This window comes from Antennarius striatus, chromosome 14, assembly GCF_040054535.1.
Source record: "Antennarius striatus isolate MH-2024 chromosome 14, ASM4005453v1, whole genome shotgun sequence".
Lineage (NCBI taxonomy): Eukaryota > Metazoa > Chordata > Actinopteri > Lophiiformes > Antennariidae > Antennarius > Antennarius striatus.
This window is the reverse complement of record NC_090789.1, coordinates 17,544,661-17,560,453: the sequence shown is the minus strand read 5'-3', so window position 1 is coordinate 17,560,453 and position 15,793 is coordinate 17,544,661. Positions and strand designations below refer to the sequence as shown.

The window sequence follows — 15,793 nt, the reverse complement described above, 5'->3', positions numbered from 1 at the left end:
CACTGCTGTGTATTTTGTTTTACAGATCCGGGATATGAGTATATGTGTGTGTGTGTGTGTGTGTGTGTGTGTGTGTTTGTGCAAAAGCAAACAGTCTGGAGGAGTGGCTAGGGGTTACAGTAGCTGGCATAAATGTCAGCCACTCCCCTGCTGACATCTGAAGGAATCCTCAGGCTGTGGCGACGAGGGAGCGTTTAGGAAGCTACCTGTTCGGCTTCCACTCTTTAGTCGTGTTACAGAAGCACCATTGTGTGTTTGTGTGATCCTTTAAGGTCCTCCAACCCTCCCCCCTCTGCCACAGGTGGGACGTGTCACACTGTCATATCACACACACTGTGAATGAAGGGAACGCTGTACTTTAATTGATATAAACTATTACGAAAAAACAGGTTTGAATTGTTTCTAAAAAAAAAACCTCGACTAGAAGCAAAATGTGTTTCAGCAGTTAAATATTTGCTGAGGATATGCAGAAACCTTTGTTGCACCATTCAATTATGCTAAACATTTGTCGCACAAGCACAAAAACTCTGACGTGGTTAAATAGCCAAGTCTAGAAATGATCCAACTATGACTAAAATTTTTGCCTGCTGAATTTCTATGGCTTTGCTTGTCTTCTAATCTCCAAGGCTGATTAAAGGAAGGCTCCATTTAATGTTAGTTTAATATTTAATTACATACCTGTCTCGATATATTACATTTAGACATGGAATTGGGTAAAAGTTGTGAAATGTAATTGCAGATGATGTAAAGAAAAATGGACCATTTGCTCCATCTAGTGGTCCGGTCCAACAATTACACAGGAAGAAGAAAACAATCTATTAATGGGTAAAAAAGGTTTAATGTATTACAACACTTCATCTTGACATACATATTTTAAATAATTTAAATAATTAATAAATAATGAGAATAATGTTAGCATGGTATGAAAAAATACTTAAGGTGAGAATGACCTGCTGCCTCCTCTTGGAGGATATTTATTACAGTAAAGTGACAGTCACATGACACAGTGGAAATATTTTAAAAATCAAAATTGATCAATACAATGAAAAGTTAAATATCCAGACAACCATCTTCATCTTCTTTACCCTGATTTCCATTTCAGTAGAAGCCAGAGTCTTGAGCTGCCCAGTTCGGTGTCTGAGAAGAACAAACAAAACATTGCAAGAGGTTTTAAAAACAACAACATTTTTTTGTATGGAAAAATCCGAAAGAACGAAGCACTGAAAATGTGGATCACAATCTATCAGAGTCTGGGACATGATGTTAACAGAGTTGAAGTTATTTTTCTGCATTAGCAGGTAAAAAAAAACTGTGTACACGTTATTTTATCAAGAGGTAATCGTTGATCAAATATTTCGTGAAATGGGGTTTTTAATGCCCGCCACGACGTTTCCATGAGATGTCTGTAATTTATTGAGTCGTGTGAAGGCGGCTGGACGTGTCCTGATACCCAGCTGCTGCTACTGGTTGTTAAAATGAGTCGACACAAAGCCTGTGTGAGCACGAGGGGCCGTTTCTTCTGTCGGCTGAGGAAGCCTCCAAAGCAGGACACCAGATCATAGAAACAGAACAACAGCTTTTCCTGTGGGTGGGTCACAGTGGATTCACTCTTTGGCTGCACGATTTTTCCAGAAAGTGTCGTTAAAACATAAAGGAGGCTTTTATACTTTCCATCCAGATGGTCCTGCAGCTCTTCTTTCAAAGTCCACCATATATAACAGTCTACTTTGAGCAGAGGCCCTGAAAGAAGTTCTTGGTGGCAGTGGATTTGTCAGAGCCAGACTGAGAGGAGTCATTAGAGGCGTTCTCTCTCTGGACAGAATATCCTAATCTACAAATCTATATCATCAACTGTTCATAGATTCAATAAGGAGGTGGGAGGGGTGGGAGAGTTTTCCTTCATTTATCAGGAGACACGCTCTGATTTTGCTTCTTCAAACGAATTTAGAAGTTGCTGAGCAAAATTTGCAAATCAAGGAAATCTCTCATGAATCTGACCGTATCCACAGATTTGTCGAAGAACACACTTCACTACAGAAATGGAAAGAGAAGATGCACGTGTACCACAATGAAAGATCACCAGAGACTCTGGTGAAACAGCAGGGGCTTTCCTTTACCAATAAGATGGAGCAACTCATTTCAGATTTTCTGTGAAACAAGTCATTCAGATGTAGAGGAGGTGAGTGCTGGAACCATGCTGGAAGTCTTTCTTCCATAGTTTCACATTTATCTCAATAGCAACATGTTAAAATGACCACGATTCAGTAGAAAGATCCCATAACTCATTGAATTATTCCACAATCAGCAACTTCAGGGAGTTGACACTTTGATTTCTCTACTGTCGGTCTCCTTCTCACTTTGCTTTTTCACCACGTTCCCATTTGTTTCCATTCCCACACAGTGAACTCTGCTTAGTGTTTGCAAGCCTGTTTAAGCTAAACATACCGGATGTCAACTTAAAAAGTTCACATCTATTTTAACTCTGATGGAGCTTCCAAATGATGTGTAGATGTAGCTGTGCAATTCTTTCATAACCCTCCCTCCCCACAATGAACTGTAAAAGGGTCACGACCCTTCCAAACATTTCGTTCAGCCTACCTCATTCCTGTTACTGTGGGCCACCTTCTTCTCAATGTTCATTGCCAACATCTGACTACGGAAGGCCAAGCTCTTTGTCTTCTCGATCACTTGCTGGTAGGGAGACACGGCGTTGTTCCCCATCACCACGTGACCCTGGTGAACAAATTCACACAGTTCATTTTAGGAAGACTAATTTTAAAGTACAACTAAAGGTAAACGCACCACCGGTTACATCCTGGCATGTTTCAGACGCAGCTCTCGGTCTGGTGAGACATGCAGCGTTACACACCGGAGCTTTTCTGACAGAGGGTGGATCAGCGATGGCAGAAACTCACCAGCTTGGAGTCGATCTTGGCATCAAGCCTGGCGTTACGGATGAGGTTGACGATCCACCTCTCCGCCTCCTCAGGCGTCATGTTGAGCTTGTCTGCTAGCATGCTGCGTGGAAAGAACGAAAGAGGAGAGGGCATTTCATTTCAATGTACATCATGTGGAAGAATTCGGTCCTATAAGGAATATGTTCACTGTTGAATTATCAAAAACTATGAATAACTTCTACAGTTTGGAAGCACCGTGAAACGACTGCACAGCATCGATAATCTGTGTTTTTATCATGTTGCCGTGGCGTCACACAGTTACTGACAAACAAGGTCAACTCAGTCACCTGATGCTGATGCACTGATGTATACGACAAAAGGTCTCGAAGATGAAGAGGCGGGCATTCTCAATGAAATCCTCAAGGCAAGCTACCAAGAAGAAGTCATTCACAAGAACCTGAGAGGCAAACAAGACAACAAGATGAGTATTATGGAATGCAGAATACAAAAACATGTCAGGAACATTCAGAGAAAAAACTCCCATGTGCCGTGAACAATGTGCTCATTACTTATCCACACCGTGTCAAACACAGCATCACCATGAAAATCGTAAAGCCTACACCAGTAAGTTGATATAAAGTAAAAGAACGGAATATCATCCCCAATTCTGGAGCGTAGTGCATCTTGTACAAAACTAACGCAAGTACCTGTTTATTGCAATTATTGTTAATTTCATAACTGAAAAAACATTCAAAATAAAATTATAAAAATATTCACATCGTAAAAAAAACCCCCACTTCCACTAAATGAGAAATGTGTACAGAAATTTACCCCAAAAAGCTCTGCGAAAACCTTTCTCACAACAGCACGCACGCACGCACACACACACACAAAAGTGGACAAGTAATTTCCCTCCAGTTATTAATAAAGTTGATTTAATCTTCAATCGTGATCTTAAAATAAATTTGAGTTGTTAAGAACAAAAAACCTCACAAGCTGTCAACGACCATGTTAGGATTTCATTGAAAATGTTCATTTAAAGTTCTTTAATTTAATATGTAATATGATACATCAATAAGGTACGTCTTCACCTATACCCCCAGGCTCATCTTACAAAAAACATGGAACCCAACAGGAAGCAGAAGGCGACACACACATGGTCTATACATCCTTGTGTGGATTCTGTCTGTGGTTGTAAAGCAGGGATCACACACGCAGAAACGTTTGGCCACCTCAAATCTCCCCTCTGAATATATTAGAGACTTGGACTGAGAACAGAGACGATATCTCAGGAGAAATCCAGAGATCCAGTTACGCGACACTATAATGTAAACACAAAGGTGCCAGAGTCCATTTGAGATACTGTACTGAGTTAAGTCATTACTTTCACATCTGTTGATGCAGACAGCCTGTGCCCACTACTTACTATCTTCCACCTATCAAAATATTAGTAATAGAAGACCTTAGTTTAAATCAAACTGCAAATGGCAAAGCAGCAACATGTGATAATGTTGGGGGGCCTGAAAAGACTATGACAAACCTCCATTATCCTCACACTAACAGGATAATCATGGTTGTCAATCATGCAATCCACAGGACGGGTAAGAGTCAACAGATGAGTACCACTAAAATATGAATTGAGGTCCTGAGACATCGATACAGAACTGCAGCCAAGAGGTTTCCAAACAGAAGGCGACCAGTGTCCGAAATCTGACAGCTGGCCCGCTTTGGAAAATCAAACTGAGTCTAAGCCAGAACCAGCGAATCAGGCCAGACATGGATTTACAGAGGTTGAATAGCTGCAAAATGAAATGCCAGGGCCTCAGAAGATCAGAGGAGCATAGCTAAGAGAAACCTTATATCACCCCCTGTCTGAGGAGACCCACTCACTTCATTGGGTAATTTAGGTCGGCGTACCGTAACACACAGTCAAGCAGGGAAGAAACTTTGGGGAGCAATCTTACCGATTCACACTCCCGCAGCTTCTTCTGGGCGCCGTCAAAGTCAAAGTTGACATATAGACACTCCACAAACTCTGTGATCGGGTCCTTGTATGTGTACGACTCCTGTGGGAGTGAGAACAACCGTCATTCACGTGTCGACTACATCCACGAGCCGTCAGGAAAACGACTCTGCTAACAACTATCCACCTCACCTGTTGAATGACCTTCACCAAGTCCTTGAGCACCTGTCTGCGCTTCCGCACGTCTTTGTTGGTGATGACAGCAGTGGTCAGGTATCGCAGGATGTGTGGACACATTGTCTGGATGGCATTGAGATACCTGGCAGCCGGTGGAACTAGCGTTATTACTACAATTGAAGCAGTATTAGATTCTCATCATTTGATGTCAAGCCCAGAAAAAACACATCTTTCATTGTTGTTATTAATAGTAATATTTATAGAGACCCCTGAGGAAATGAAAACATGACTTTTACTTGAACAAATACATTTTTAAAAATGCTGTTAGTTCTACAAAGTAAGTCTTGTCAAGCAGAATGTATCTTGATGCCAAGTAATAAGGCTTGAATAAAGGTCAATGTCTCCAAGTTAGTTCCTCACATACCGACTGAACTTTCAGATGACTTCAGGCCTGTGTGCTCTCTATCTGATCACCTAACCGTCTTTAGCGATGTAGAAAACAAAGACTCACTGAGGCTGATAGAGGAAGAGCTCGATGATGTTATCCCTGCCTTTAGGGTGGTTGAAGAACACAAACAGGGACCAGTGGATGAGCCACGTCCTCTGCTGGAGGGACTGGAGAGGAGAGCTCACAGACTGATGGGAAAGAGGACACAAATGGAAAATATCAGCATACGTTGTATCAGACCAGATATTTAAAAAAAATAGGGATAAATATGATGTAGAAGAGGAAAAAGTTATGGCCAACAAACAGGTTTGTGGTAAATGTTGTGGCAAAAGGTTCAGACATTCACCTACGTACATTTTCATTTTAATAATTTGAATTTGCAATTTTTCCTGTTATAAACCCCTGTGTGACTCCTCGCTGCAGCTCATTTTATTCTAGTATTATAATGTAATCAATTACAAAACTACCAAATCTAGCTTACACATGAGATGAAGCAGAGAAACGGCTGTAGATAAGACAATTAGAATCATCTTGTCTATAATAAAATAGATGGATAAAGAATTGATGACGTACGTTGTTATCAATAGTCTCCCTTAGCCGAGTGAGATCCTCCATAGCAGCTTCCCAGTTCTGCATCAGGATCTCTGAGGCCAGTTTCCCCCACAAAGAGCTCAGTGCATTTCTGTCTGTTGAGGGAACCTGAGCAGAGAAATGAAGTCATTTCTGTGTATTCTGTGTGTATAAGCACCATCCTGGAGTAAACTATTCTCTACTACTATTATGCGGTCAGTCTCACCAGGACACGGAAGAAGTAGAGGTACTCTGCAGCACCGGAGTAGTTACCGCACTCGTACTGGAATTTGGCGTACCGGTACAGAGTGTCCAGGTATTCTTGTCGGAACTGACAAATACAAAAAAGATGAAAAAAAATTAATGAAAGGATGTTGAACCAGGTTGAAATCTGATTAGCAAGTAATAAGGAAACATCCTACTTTCAATTTAGCCTCGAGGGTTGTTATAAAAGATACTGTGGTTATAATGAATGTAATTTAAAACCATCTACAGTCTAGGAGTGAAGTTACACTAATCCAGCATTTTTCAAACTGCTGTCTTCAGTTAAATTTTTTAAAAGAAACCCTGAGGCAGCAAAGCCTACAGAATGTAGCCGATTAGGAAAGGAGCCAGAATCTTGTGAGGAAAACCAAAGCCTCTTCTCACACTGAAGGAGTCTTTTCTTTCAGTAATGTTTATGATGGGAACAATGTTTATGTACCGCCTAACAAATAGAAATAGATTCACCCGGGTTAAAGAAAACAACAAGACATCAGCAGAAGCGTTTGAAGCGTTTCCACTGATCACTGAGTGAATAACGAGTCCTTTGTTCAATTGTTTTATTTTTTTTATTTCTGAGAATTGGAATGAACTCCCGCTGGCTCACAGTGGCAGCTGGTTGTTATGGAAACACAACACATTGAGAAAGCCACCTTAAAATATTAAAATACAGCACTTGTAATTCAAGAAAAGGGAACAGACTGAATACGCATTTTAACATTTCATCACTTACATTGTGCTTCTCTGAGAGATAATCGAAGAGCATCCTCCCGTCTCTGTTTGGAAACAAACAGATCAATAGATGAGAAATCAGTCTTTTGCAGTCTGCACACATTTTACCATGAATTAGAAAACAGTGAGCACCATCACTGACATTAGACGGCAGTATTTGAGAGAATTTGACAAGTGGTTTGGACCTTGTGGACTGCATCTGTCGAGTGGTCTCTGTGTCTTCAAACATCTTGACAATTGGCTCCGTCTCTGACTGGAGCTGCTTCAGCTGGGCTACCACAGTACTCCTCTTCTCCCTCAGTGCTGATAAAGGACATTTTCTCATGTTAACATTGTGATTGCATCACTGCTGGTTAAGAGTGATTTTACACCTGTAGCTAACTTCAAGACCAAAGATGATATACGATGTTAAATCTTAATTCAGGTACAGTTCCTGTTCACATTGATTTTAGATAAACAGAAGTCAAAATGAAGGGTGACTGTTGACATTCTATGAATAGTTCAGAGAAGTGTAGCATTTTTAACAGTAACTCAGGGTTTATTACTGTGAAATCAAGCTGGATGGATTGGACCTGACAAAGAACTTGACAGGAAAGAGTGACTCTAGTTTTATGAGCTGTTGATCTATCAAGATAATAAATGCCAATCTGCATAGCTGTTACAAATAATTGTCATATTATTTAAATAAATTGCACAGATCTGTTTTAAGATCACATCCTGAAAAGTGTTCACATTGTCGAGATTGATTTTATAGTGCAGTACTTTGTTTTGCATTTACTTTCACACCACAAATTAAAAATTCACAAGGATTGACTGGAAAAATGCTTCCTTCTGGGAATTTCAGTCGTCTTGTTTAGATCCGAATGTTGTCATAGCTGTTATACTCACAAGTCCCCGAATACAACTCATCATAAGGAGCAGATGTGAATTTGCTTTGAGACTAAACAAAGACGATCCATTAAAGTTAATCTTACCCCAGCTGCTTAACATTTGTTCAAGTGGTTGAAAATGAAAATACACAGCACCAAACATTTTTGCAAAATTCTGTTTTGATCTGTTAGAGCATACCTAAATAATTTAAAGGGTCAATGATGGGAAAATCACATTTACTGCTTGTTTACAGACACGCCAGCAGCTTTTTGAATCTTGACGTCTGCGTCATTGTATGAAATATAAAAGTATTTTATATCACACTCGTCTGTGAGGTACAAGTATAATTCCACATCATAAATGCTAAGTACAGTATTATGACTCGACTCAGTCATGTCTTACAGTGTGGGATTTCTTTGTCCGCATACAAGTTTTTATACACATCCATGGCGAAATCCACCATGTTCGTATCGCTGAGGAGGTCCAGCTTTCCCTGCAGAAGTTCCTTCTCATTGTAGATCTGTTAAAAATAAAAATAAAAACACAAATGTTTCAGACAATGTGAGAATGTCAACAAGAAAACACGGATGAACACCAGGACTAGCATCACGTTGCCATGGGGTGTTGGTCGTCGGCCAGATGTAGCCAGCCCTAATCCGATGTGTTGGGAATCAACCATAAGAACGTGGTAATAAACCAATAACTTCACCGCAGTTTGAGCACAGTTTACAGTAAAACCTGTTCACGGTCCGGCTGAGAAACGTGTGAGTTCATTTGTAATTTAGCAAACGTTTGCTAACAGTTAGCAATCACATGGCTAGGACAGGAAGAAAGAGGCAACGTTAGCTACGAAATGGGTTTTAAGATGCCAATTCCACTTAGAAAAATTCTGTAGTGTTTACAAGTTGGAAATAAGTTGCACCTCTTTCACAGACAAAAATTCCAAAAGGGGAAAAACTAAATGCCGATCTAAAAAATGTGCTATCTTCGTCGTCAAGTCGTAGTCGGCCATCTTGGCTAGCTTCAAATTGAAACTTTATTGAGCTGTGTGCCCTGACAAAATGACATGAATGAAATCAGCTTCAATCACACGATCAGAGCAATCAAAGCGCCAGCTGTGGAACAATCAAAGCACCAGGAGAGTGAAGACAAAGCGAAGCCGCTCCGTCAGCCTGGCTTTGATCCGCCAGTGGAATTTACCGGAAGTATGAATTAACACTTCATTGAGTGTTTTTTGATAAAATATTTTAAACATATGGTGTTTTATTGATAAACTATTATTAAAAATATCGTACATGTTTTACGAATGTTTTCAAGTATTTTTCTGTGATGTGAATTTTTTTCCACATAGTATAAAATAGAATAAAAAGTGAAAATGAAGATAACAGGTGGCCCACATGGTGGGTAAGGTACATCCTTCTTTCATTGTAAGGTATGTCACTATCTAATGTCACAACATCACAACCCCTTGGCTCCACTACACTGCAGCACAGGCTGACATCCCATCTCATCCCCTCCATTCAACCACGAGCTGACCTCGCCGCCTCCCCCCTGCTCCGCCTGGGAGAGTCATTGGACCCCCTGATGGCACAGGGCACGAAGGAGGACCTCAGCCTCTCTGTGGAGGCGCTGTGTGACAGCAGTCTGCCGCTGAAGGTGCTTCTCTGCTGGGAGAAGGTGGTGTGTAGGGGGTGGCTGGGGTGGCTGGAGTATGGACATGGTCCTGCTTTCCAGAAGCGTCTCCACAGAATCCAGTCCCAGCTCAACCACTGAGCCCGCTCTGCGGATGAGTCTGCTAAGACGGTCCATATCTCTTTTCCTGGCCCCCCCACCCCAACACACAATGGCGTATGACAGCACACTGGAGACTACGGACTGATAGAACATGAGGAGGAGCACAGGACAGATGTTGAAGGAGGCCAGCCTCCTCAGGAAGTACATCCTGCTCTGCCCCTTCTTGTACACCCAGTCCGAGTTGAGTGACCAGTCCAGTCTGCTGTCTAGCTGCAGTCCCAGGTACTTATAGTTTTCTACCACCTCCACCTCACTGCCCTCCATGATCACTGGCTGTGGAGAGGGAGGTGCCCGCCAGAAATCCAGCACCATCTCCTTCATCTTGGAGGTGTTGAGCTGGAGCTGGTTCTGTTGGCACCACTCCACGAAGTCAGCCACCAATGCCCTGTACGCCCCCTCATCACCCTCCTGGATACATGCCACAATCGCAGTGTCATCCGAGTACTTCTGTATTTGGCATGTATCCGAGTTCTGCTTGAAGTCCGACGTGTATAAGGTGAAGAGCAGGGGGGAGAGCACAGTCCCCTGTGGCGCCCCCGTGCTGCTGGTCATCATAGAAGACAAACTGTCCCCCATACGGACGTATTGGGGTCTGTCTGTTAGGTAGTCCGTGATCCAGCTCACGAGGTAGGGGTCCACAGCCATGGAGGTCAGTTTAACCTGCTGGATGGTGTTGAAGGCGCTCGAAAAGTCAAAGAAGAGCACATCACAGAAAACTTCAAGTATTACACGAAATTTTTTTCTAACGGTTTCTTAGACTTGAAGAATTCAAGTCAAGCTGCACGGTGGCGCAGTGGGTAGCGCTGTCGTTTCGGGTTCAAGTCACAATCTGCGTGGGCTGGCCAGTTTCAAATTGCATGTTTGTTTGTCTATATGTATACTGGAATAGACTACATAGGATAAAAAAAAAAATAATAAGATAATCACAGACATAGAAAAAGCTGTTGAAAATAAAGGGAGAGAATAGCATCAGTTTACTACAACGTATTAGCCTCGTCAATAACCTTTACAAATTATAAAATGCAAATAATAGATTAAAAAAGGATGCAATTGTCCCATACACAATGTCATACTAATTTGCACACAGATTAAGGGTTGAAATGATTTATATGTTTCACATTAAAACAATCAAAAAAATTGATGACCTGCATTTTTGTCAATGAAGATTTTATTCTTGGATGCAATTACACTTTTGATTACTCTTAACATCAAGAATTAAAACACAAGGTCCTCAAAATATCACCATCCCCTGAATATGCTTTATTCCCATGCATGTACAGTTGGTTTTAGAGCTCAAGCTGTTCATCGTTCCGCATTAGTACAGATCCAGATCGTTATTCCCTGAAGCTATTACAAGAGCTCCAGCTGGCTGGGAACATGGTTCACCAGATATTTGTCTTGATACAAAGACAAGCAAATTTCCCACTCCAAAACATACAGACATGAGGAAAAACATTTTTTTAAAGGAATGACAGAATTTTTTTCTTTGTAATTTTTTAAAAAGGTAACTCATCTTCAGGGCAAGCCTCAAATTGCTTAAAAAATATTTTAAGTCAAACATATGGAGAGGGAAACTTTGAATTTTGCGGACATGCAGCCAACCCAGACGAGACTCTGCTGTTTTACTGACCTTGGGTTCAGCGGTGGAACCAATCAGATGGGTAGCAGCTGTCTCCACAGCAGGGACTGATAAGACATGAGACACTGAGTTTCATAAGCATCCTCCACATGCTGGGGATGGGATGTTACTGGCCTGACCCACTAGTCACAAGCTCCACAGATCTGAAGATGAAGCCAGTATTGTAATGGATGTTCTGGGATAGATCTAGGATCAAAATGCAATGTTATCTGGCAGGTAAGTTCACAATGATTTTTATTCCAGTACTCATAAGGGTCAGGGAACACAGAACAGATGGGACTGGCAGGGCAAAACAAATTCAGAGTCAGGGACAAAACGCCAAAGGAAAAAAAAAATCCAGTTTGAGGACAGAAGGGGTACTTGGGAACAGGCTGGGTGAAAATCCAAAACGTGAAGACAAAAGGCTGAAAGGTCATGCATCAGAGACCGTGAACAATCTGGCAGACTGTGCGGTAGGGAGCGGAATAAGGAGAAGGTTGACTGGTGACAAGAGGCAGATGCTGCAACAGGTGAGCAGAGCTGAAGTGATGAAAACGAAGCAGTTGGCAACCAGGTAAAGAGAAGAGACAGCAGGTGGAAAAGTCCTGAGATCTGAGCTAAGTGGTGCAGACTGTGGCAGATATTTAGGGGTGCTGTATTTTATGTCAGGGAGAAGCGGTTTAACACCTCCGCCACTGGTTGCCATAACAATGAAGCCAAGGGGCCGATCAACACAGCACTGAAACCGCACAATCAGTGGTATGTGAACAATTATTAGCTGTTTGGTACTTTGATGAGTCTTAAAATCTACAACCTCTCCATGTCTGTTCTGTGTGATTACCAGTGATATTTATTAGCCTATCCATATTCACCACATCACAGTCTTCCTCGACTTTTTACTTAAAGATAGCCCACCATTAGCTCTGCCTCTGTTGATCAGAGTGATGAACACACTGGCTTCCAATCATCATATTGCAACTTCATCTACTGCAAAATAAGGTTACCAACAAGGGTCCTAATTTAAAAAAAACAAAACAAAACTTGTGATAAATAAATACATTTCTGTGAAAAATTCAGGAAAAACAAATCAGGTAATCTAGTCTTGGAGTTGTACCAAGATCCAAGACCAAGGTCATCTTTGCTGTCCTACATAAGAGGTTGGTTCATATAAAGCTATTAGCAAAGTGAAAGCCATTTTGCTTTCACTTAAAAGGTATCATCTAGGTGATTTATTGGTGTGTTGGTGCAGGAACATTTGGGACTTAAATGGATGTGGCAGCTAGAAAGGCTATATGGCAGAATAACTTTCAAAAATGGCTTCGTCATCATTTTTCAGATGTCTGTTTTATCAAAGTCTGCAGTTTGAGACAATCTCAGCAGTTTTTCAATAGCAAGGCAATTAATTCCCTCATGATTTCTGCATCAGGAAAGAGTTTATTCATGCCTGATAATCACACACATACAAAAACCCCAGACTGGAGCAAATGTGATGTCATTCTCCCTGGCGATCATCCATCCATCCATCCATCCTCTTTGCTTCACGCTCCTCTCCATCCATCCTCAAGGCCAGAGTAGATCTCAGGCTCCATCCTAGCTACTGGCTGCCTTCCACTTCCAGCTATATTTATGAGAAAAAGGGCCAGCTGGAGACATTTATGTCTTTTAATAAAGACATAAATGCAAAGCCACAAATGAAATTGAATAACTACACAGGGTCAAATTATTCAGTGGAGCCGTGTTTTCTGGTGTGCACCTGTTTTCTAAATTACAACCAGATAAACTTGTGTACTTCAGAGTGAAAAAGTCTGCCCTACCAGACATCTGGTAGGATGTCTGGTAGGGCAGACAATTAAATTGTCATGATTGAGATGAGACAAACACCATGCTACGTCATTATAGAGTACCTCTGCAGCTACTAATCCACATACTGAAAAGGACCAAGTACCAGTGTTCATTGTACATTGAAATATTGATTTAATATTGATAATAAAATTCTACAACATGAGATTGTGATTTTTTTTCCACATAGAACAAAAATATTCTACTTTTACCGACTAAGACAGGGAAATTATTCAACCCGTTGAATGTCATCCCACACATTTATAAATCAAATAAAGTGCTGCACTAATCCTCTTAGATTCACTTGATCAGTAGAGTCCCAAATTCCACTAAAGCTCCAGTATGTTCACGACTGCTCACACAAAAACATAGGAAACCTGGGTTCCAGTAGCTCAGAATCATCAAGATAAGACAGATGTTCTTTTAAAAAGATTAAGTAACTTCTGGCGCTCATAAACAGTATTATGTATGGAGGAGGAAGCATGAAGCTGATGCTGAATAGAACATCTACATTGGAACGTGGTGGTGGTTCACAAATGCTCTGGAGCTGCTTTGCTTCCTTTACACTTCATGAATTACACTCATGCAAAGACCTGTAGGGGAGAAGAGCAGCCACGTGGCGACACCTTGGAAGTGTTCTTGAGGTTTGGTGCCTCGCTCAAGGGCACCACGGAAGCGCTCAGGAGGCTGGATGGTGGGTGGCGGGTGGGCCTCCTTACCCCTTGCCCCCCAGGGCCTGTCCTGGGCGCCCTGGTGGTGGCAACCACTGCCTCCTCTTGGTCTCTGGGTCTACGTGGTTCTCGGCGCCCCTCGTGGCCCTTCAGCTGATGGCTTCTGGATGCTCCTGGATGCCCAGGGTTGGGGGTACTCTGCCAGCGGGGCCCTGCTGGGTTCTGGTAGACTCCACCTGCCACCCTTTGGTGCTCAGCAAAAATCCTCCTGGACCAAGCTATTACTGCTCTTATCTAAAAGATAAGATGGATTCCATCACAAATCAGGAAATCGTAGAAGAAAACAACTCAGCATCTGTAACAAAGATGAAGTCGGGGCATCACTGAATGTTCCCAAAGAACAATGGTCCCATGCAGTACGCAAAACCCATCAAGGCTCAGTTCCAGAAAAAGTCCTGTTTCATTCCGGGGGCATCTGATGAATCAAAAATCTCAGATGGGATTAGAATGAAGGAGTTGTAGCCTAGCATCATTCTTAATGTTATTCTTGTTCTTGTTCTTATTCTTTTTGCCTAATAATAGTATTCATACAGGGCTTTGAATATTTTAGGGTGAAAAAGTAAAACATATTGAACTAGTAAAATACAGTAACTGAAATATTACTTATTTGAAAAAGAATAAGGAGGCTGATTTCTTCTTCTTTTTCAGAACCATTTATTGGGCAAGCCAGTGTTTCTGGTGCTGGCACTAAACTGACCCTTAATGGGACCCAGTTTATAATACCAGGCCCACATAAGTCATCAACATTGATGCCATTTTTTGCAAATGAGGACAGAGGATCATAGTATTTTCCAAGATGCATCAGATTTAGGTTATGTAAACAGATGAATCATTCCAGCTGGATTCATTTTTGAGTAGCGGAACAACAAGTAACCCATTATTAAAGAGATAAACTGTCAAACTCTAATTTGCTATGTGTTTGATGGATGGAGAGAAGGGAAGAGCAAATTAAAAAGGGCCTATCTAACACTGTCATTTAATAACAGCCCGTGTTTGCTGCTATGTCATTAATTGAGCCGTCAATCTGAAACCATAATATTTTCTCATGAGGTGATTTGACCTCCCCTGAACTGGGACCAACAGGAAGCATGGTCATGTTTCACTAATAGACAGCACAATCTCTACGCAACAATCACCTGTGACATGAAAACGGATGACTTTTCAGAGATCTCCCTTAATGTCTCAGAGTATGCTTTCAAGGGAGCTTATGTCCTTTTAATGGGAGTCAAGCACCCCTTTGCGGTCCCATTATTCAAACTATGATTACTGTAATGTCCGGAAAAAAATGTGACACTGTGTGAAATATCCTCCCAAGGATGATAATTCAGATTCAGTCCCTTCTTGGAAGATTGCTTTCTACCAGGTGGCATACTGTGGCCCTGCATTCAGGAACCACTGAGACTCACAAGCGTCAAAGGGGATGAATTACTGTGCGCAGACATTAAAGCAATGGAAACAGGAACCGAGGCAGTCAGAGACTGCAACATCCCTCTAAGGGTAGGTCAGGGTACTCTGAAAGTAGTACCTGACAAATACATGGCTTCGACCTTTCAGGGTACATCATAGCTATTCAATAGCTTTGACCATAGATCAAAGCTAGTGCACAGGTAGATCAAAGCACTAGCTTTGATCTATGGTCTTACATGGTCTTACATGGCGTTCTCCATCGTCTGTCTATCTTATCCAGTTCCTGAGTGTACAAAAGTTGAAATTTGACTTTTACCTATTTTTCTCAAGGTCAAGGTCATCATCTCATTTTCATCCCCTTTGCCGCCAGACTTGGGATTGGGGTACTTGGGACTCCTATATCCAGGTTAATATTCACCTCTGATTCAGTTCCTGCATAGTTTCTAAGCTAGTTTCATTCTGCTGGGTGATAACTGTTTGTGAAAT

The 15,793-nt window shown here is 41.6% G+C and overlaps 1 protein-coding gene across 1 annotated transcript; it reads right to left on the bottom strand.

The window, feature by feature from the left end:
* Positions 1-828: 828 nt before the first annotated feature.
* eif3eb (eukaryotic translation initiation factor 3, subunit E, b) lies at positions 829-8,941 on the bottom strand. The gene is made up of 13 exons (XM_068332864.1): positions 8,841-8,941; positions 8,321-8,438; positions 7,234-7,351; positions 7,050-7,092; positions 6,282-6,386; positions 6,059-6,184; positions 5,549-5,673; positions 5,053-5,179; positions 4,862-4,963; positions 3,245-3,354; positions 2,916-3,018; positions 2,599-2,733; positions 829-1,137 (listed from the first exon to the last, which is right to left on the bottom strand). Exons 1-13 carry the CDS (start codon positions 8,928-8,930, stop codon positions 1,099-1,101), a joined length of 1,341 nt encoding a protein of 446 aa, XP_068188965.1. The 5' UTR covers positions 8,931-8,941; the 3' UTR covers positions 829-1,098.
* Positions 8,942-15,793: the final 6,852 nt, after the last annotated feature.

Coding starts and splice junctions, on each gene's coding strand:
- eif3eb (XM_068332864.1), bottom strand. CDS start 8,930: ATGGCCGACTACGACTTGACGACGAAGATAGCACATTTTTTAGATCGG. Junction 2,734..2,915: donor CCAAGATCGACTCCAAGCTG/GTGAGTTTCTGC, acceptor TTTGTTCACCAG/GGTCACGTGGTGATGGGGAA. Junction 1,138..2,598: donor CCCACAGTAACAGGAATGAG/GTAGGCTGAACG, acceptor TGTTCTTCTCAG/ACACCGAACTGGGCAGCTCA.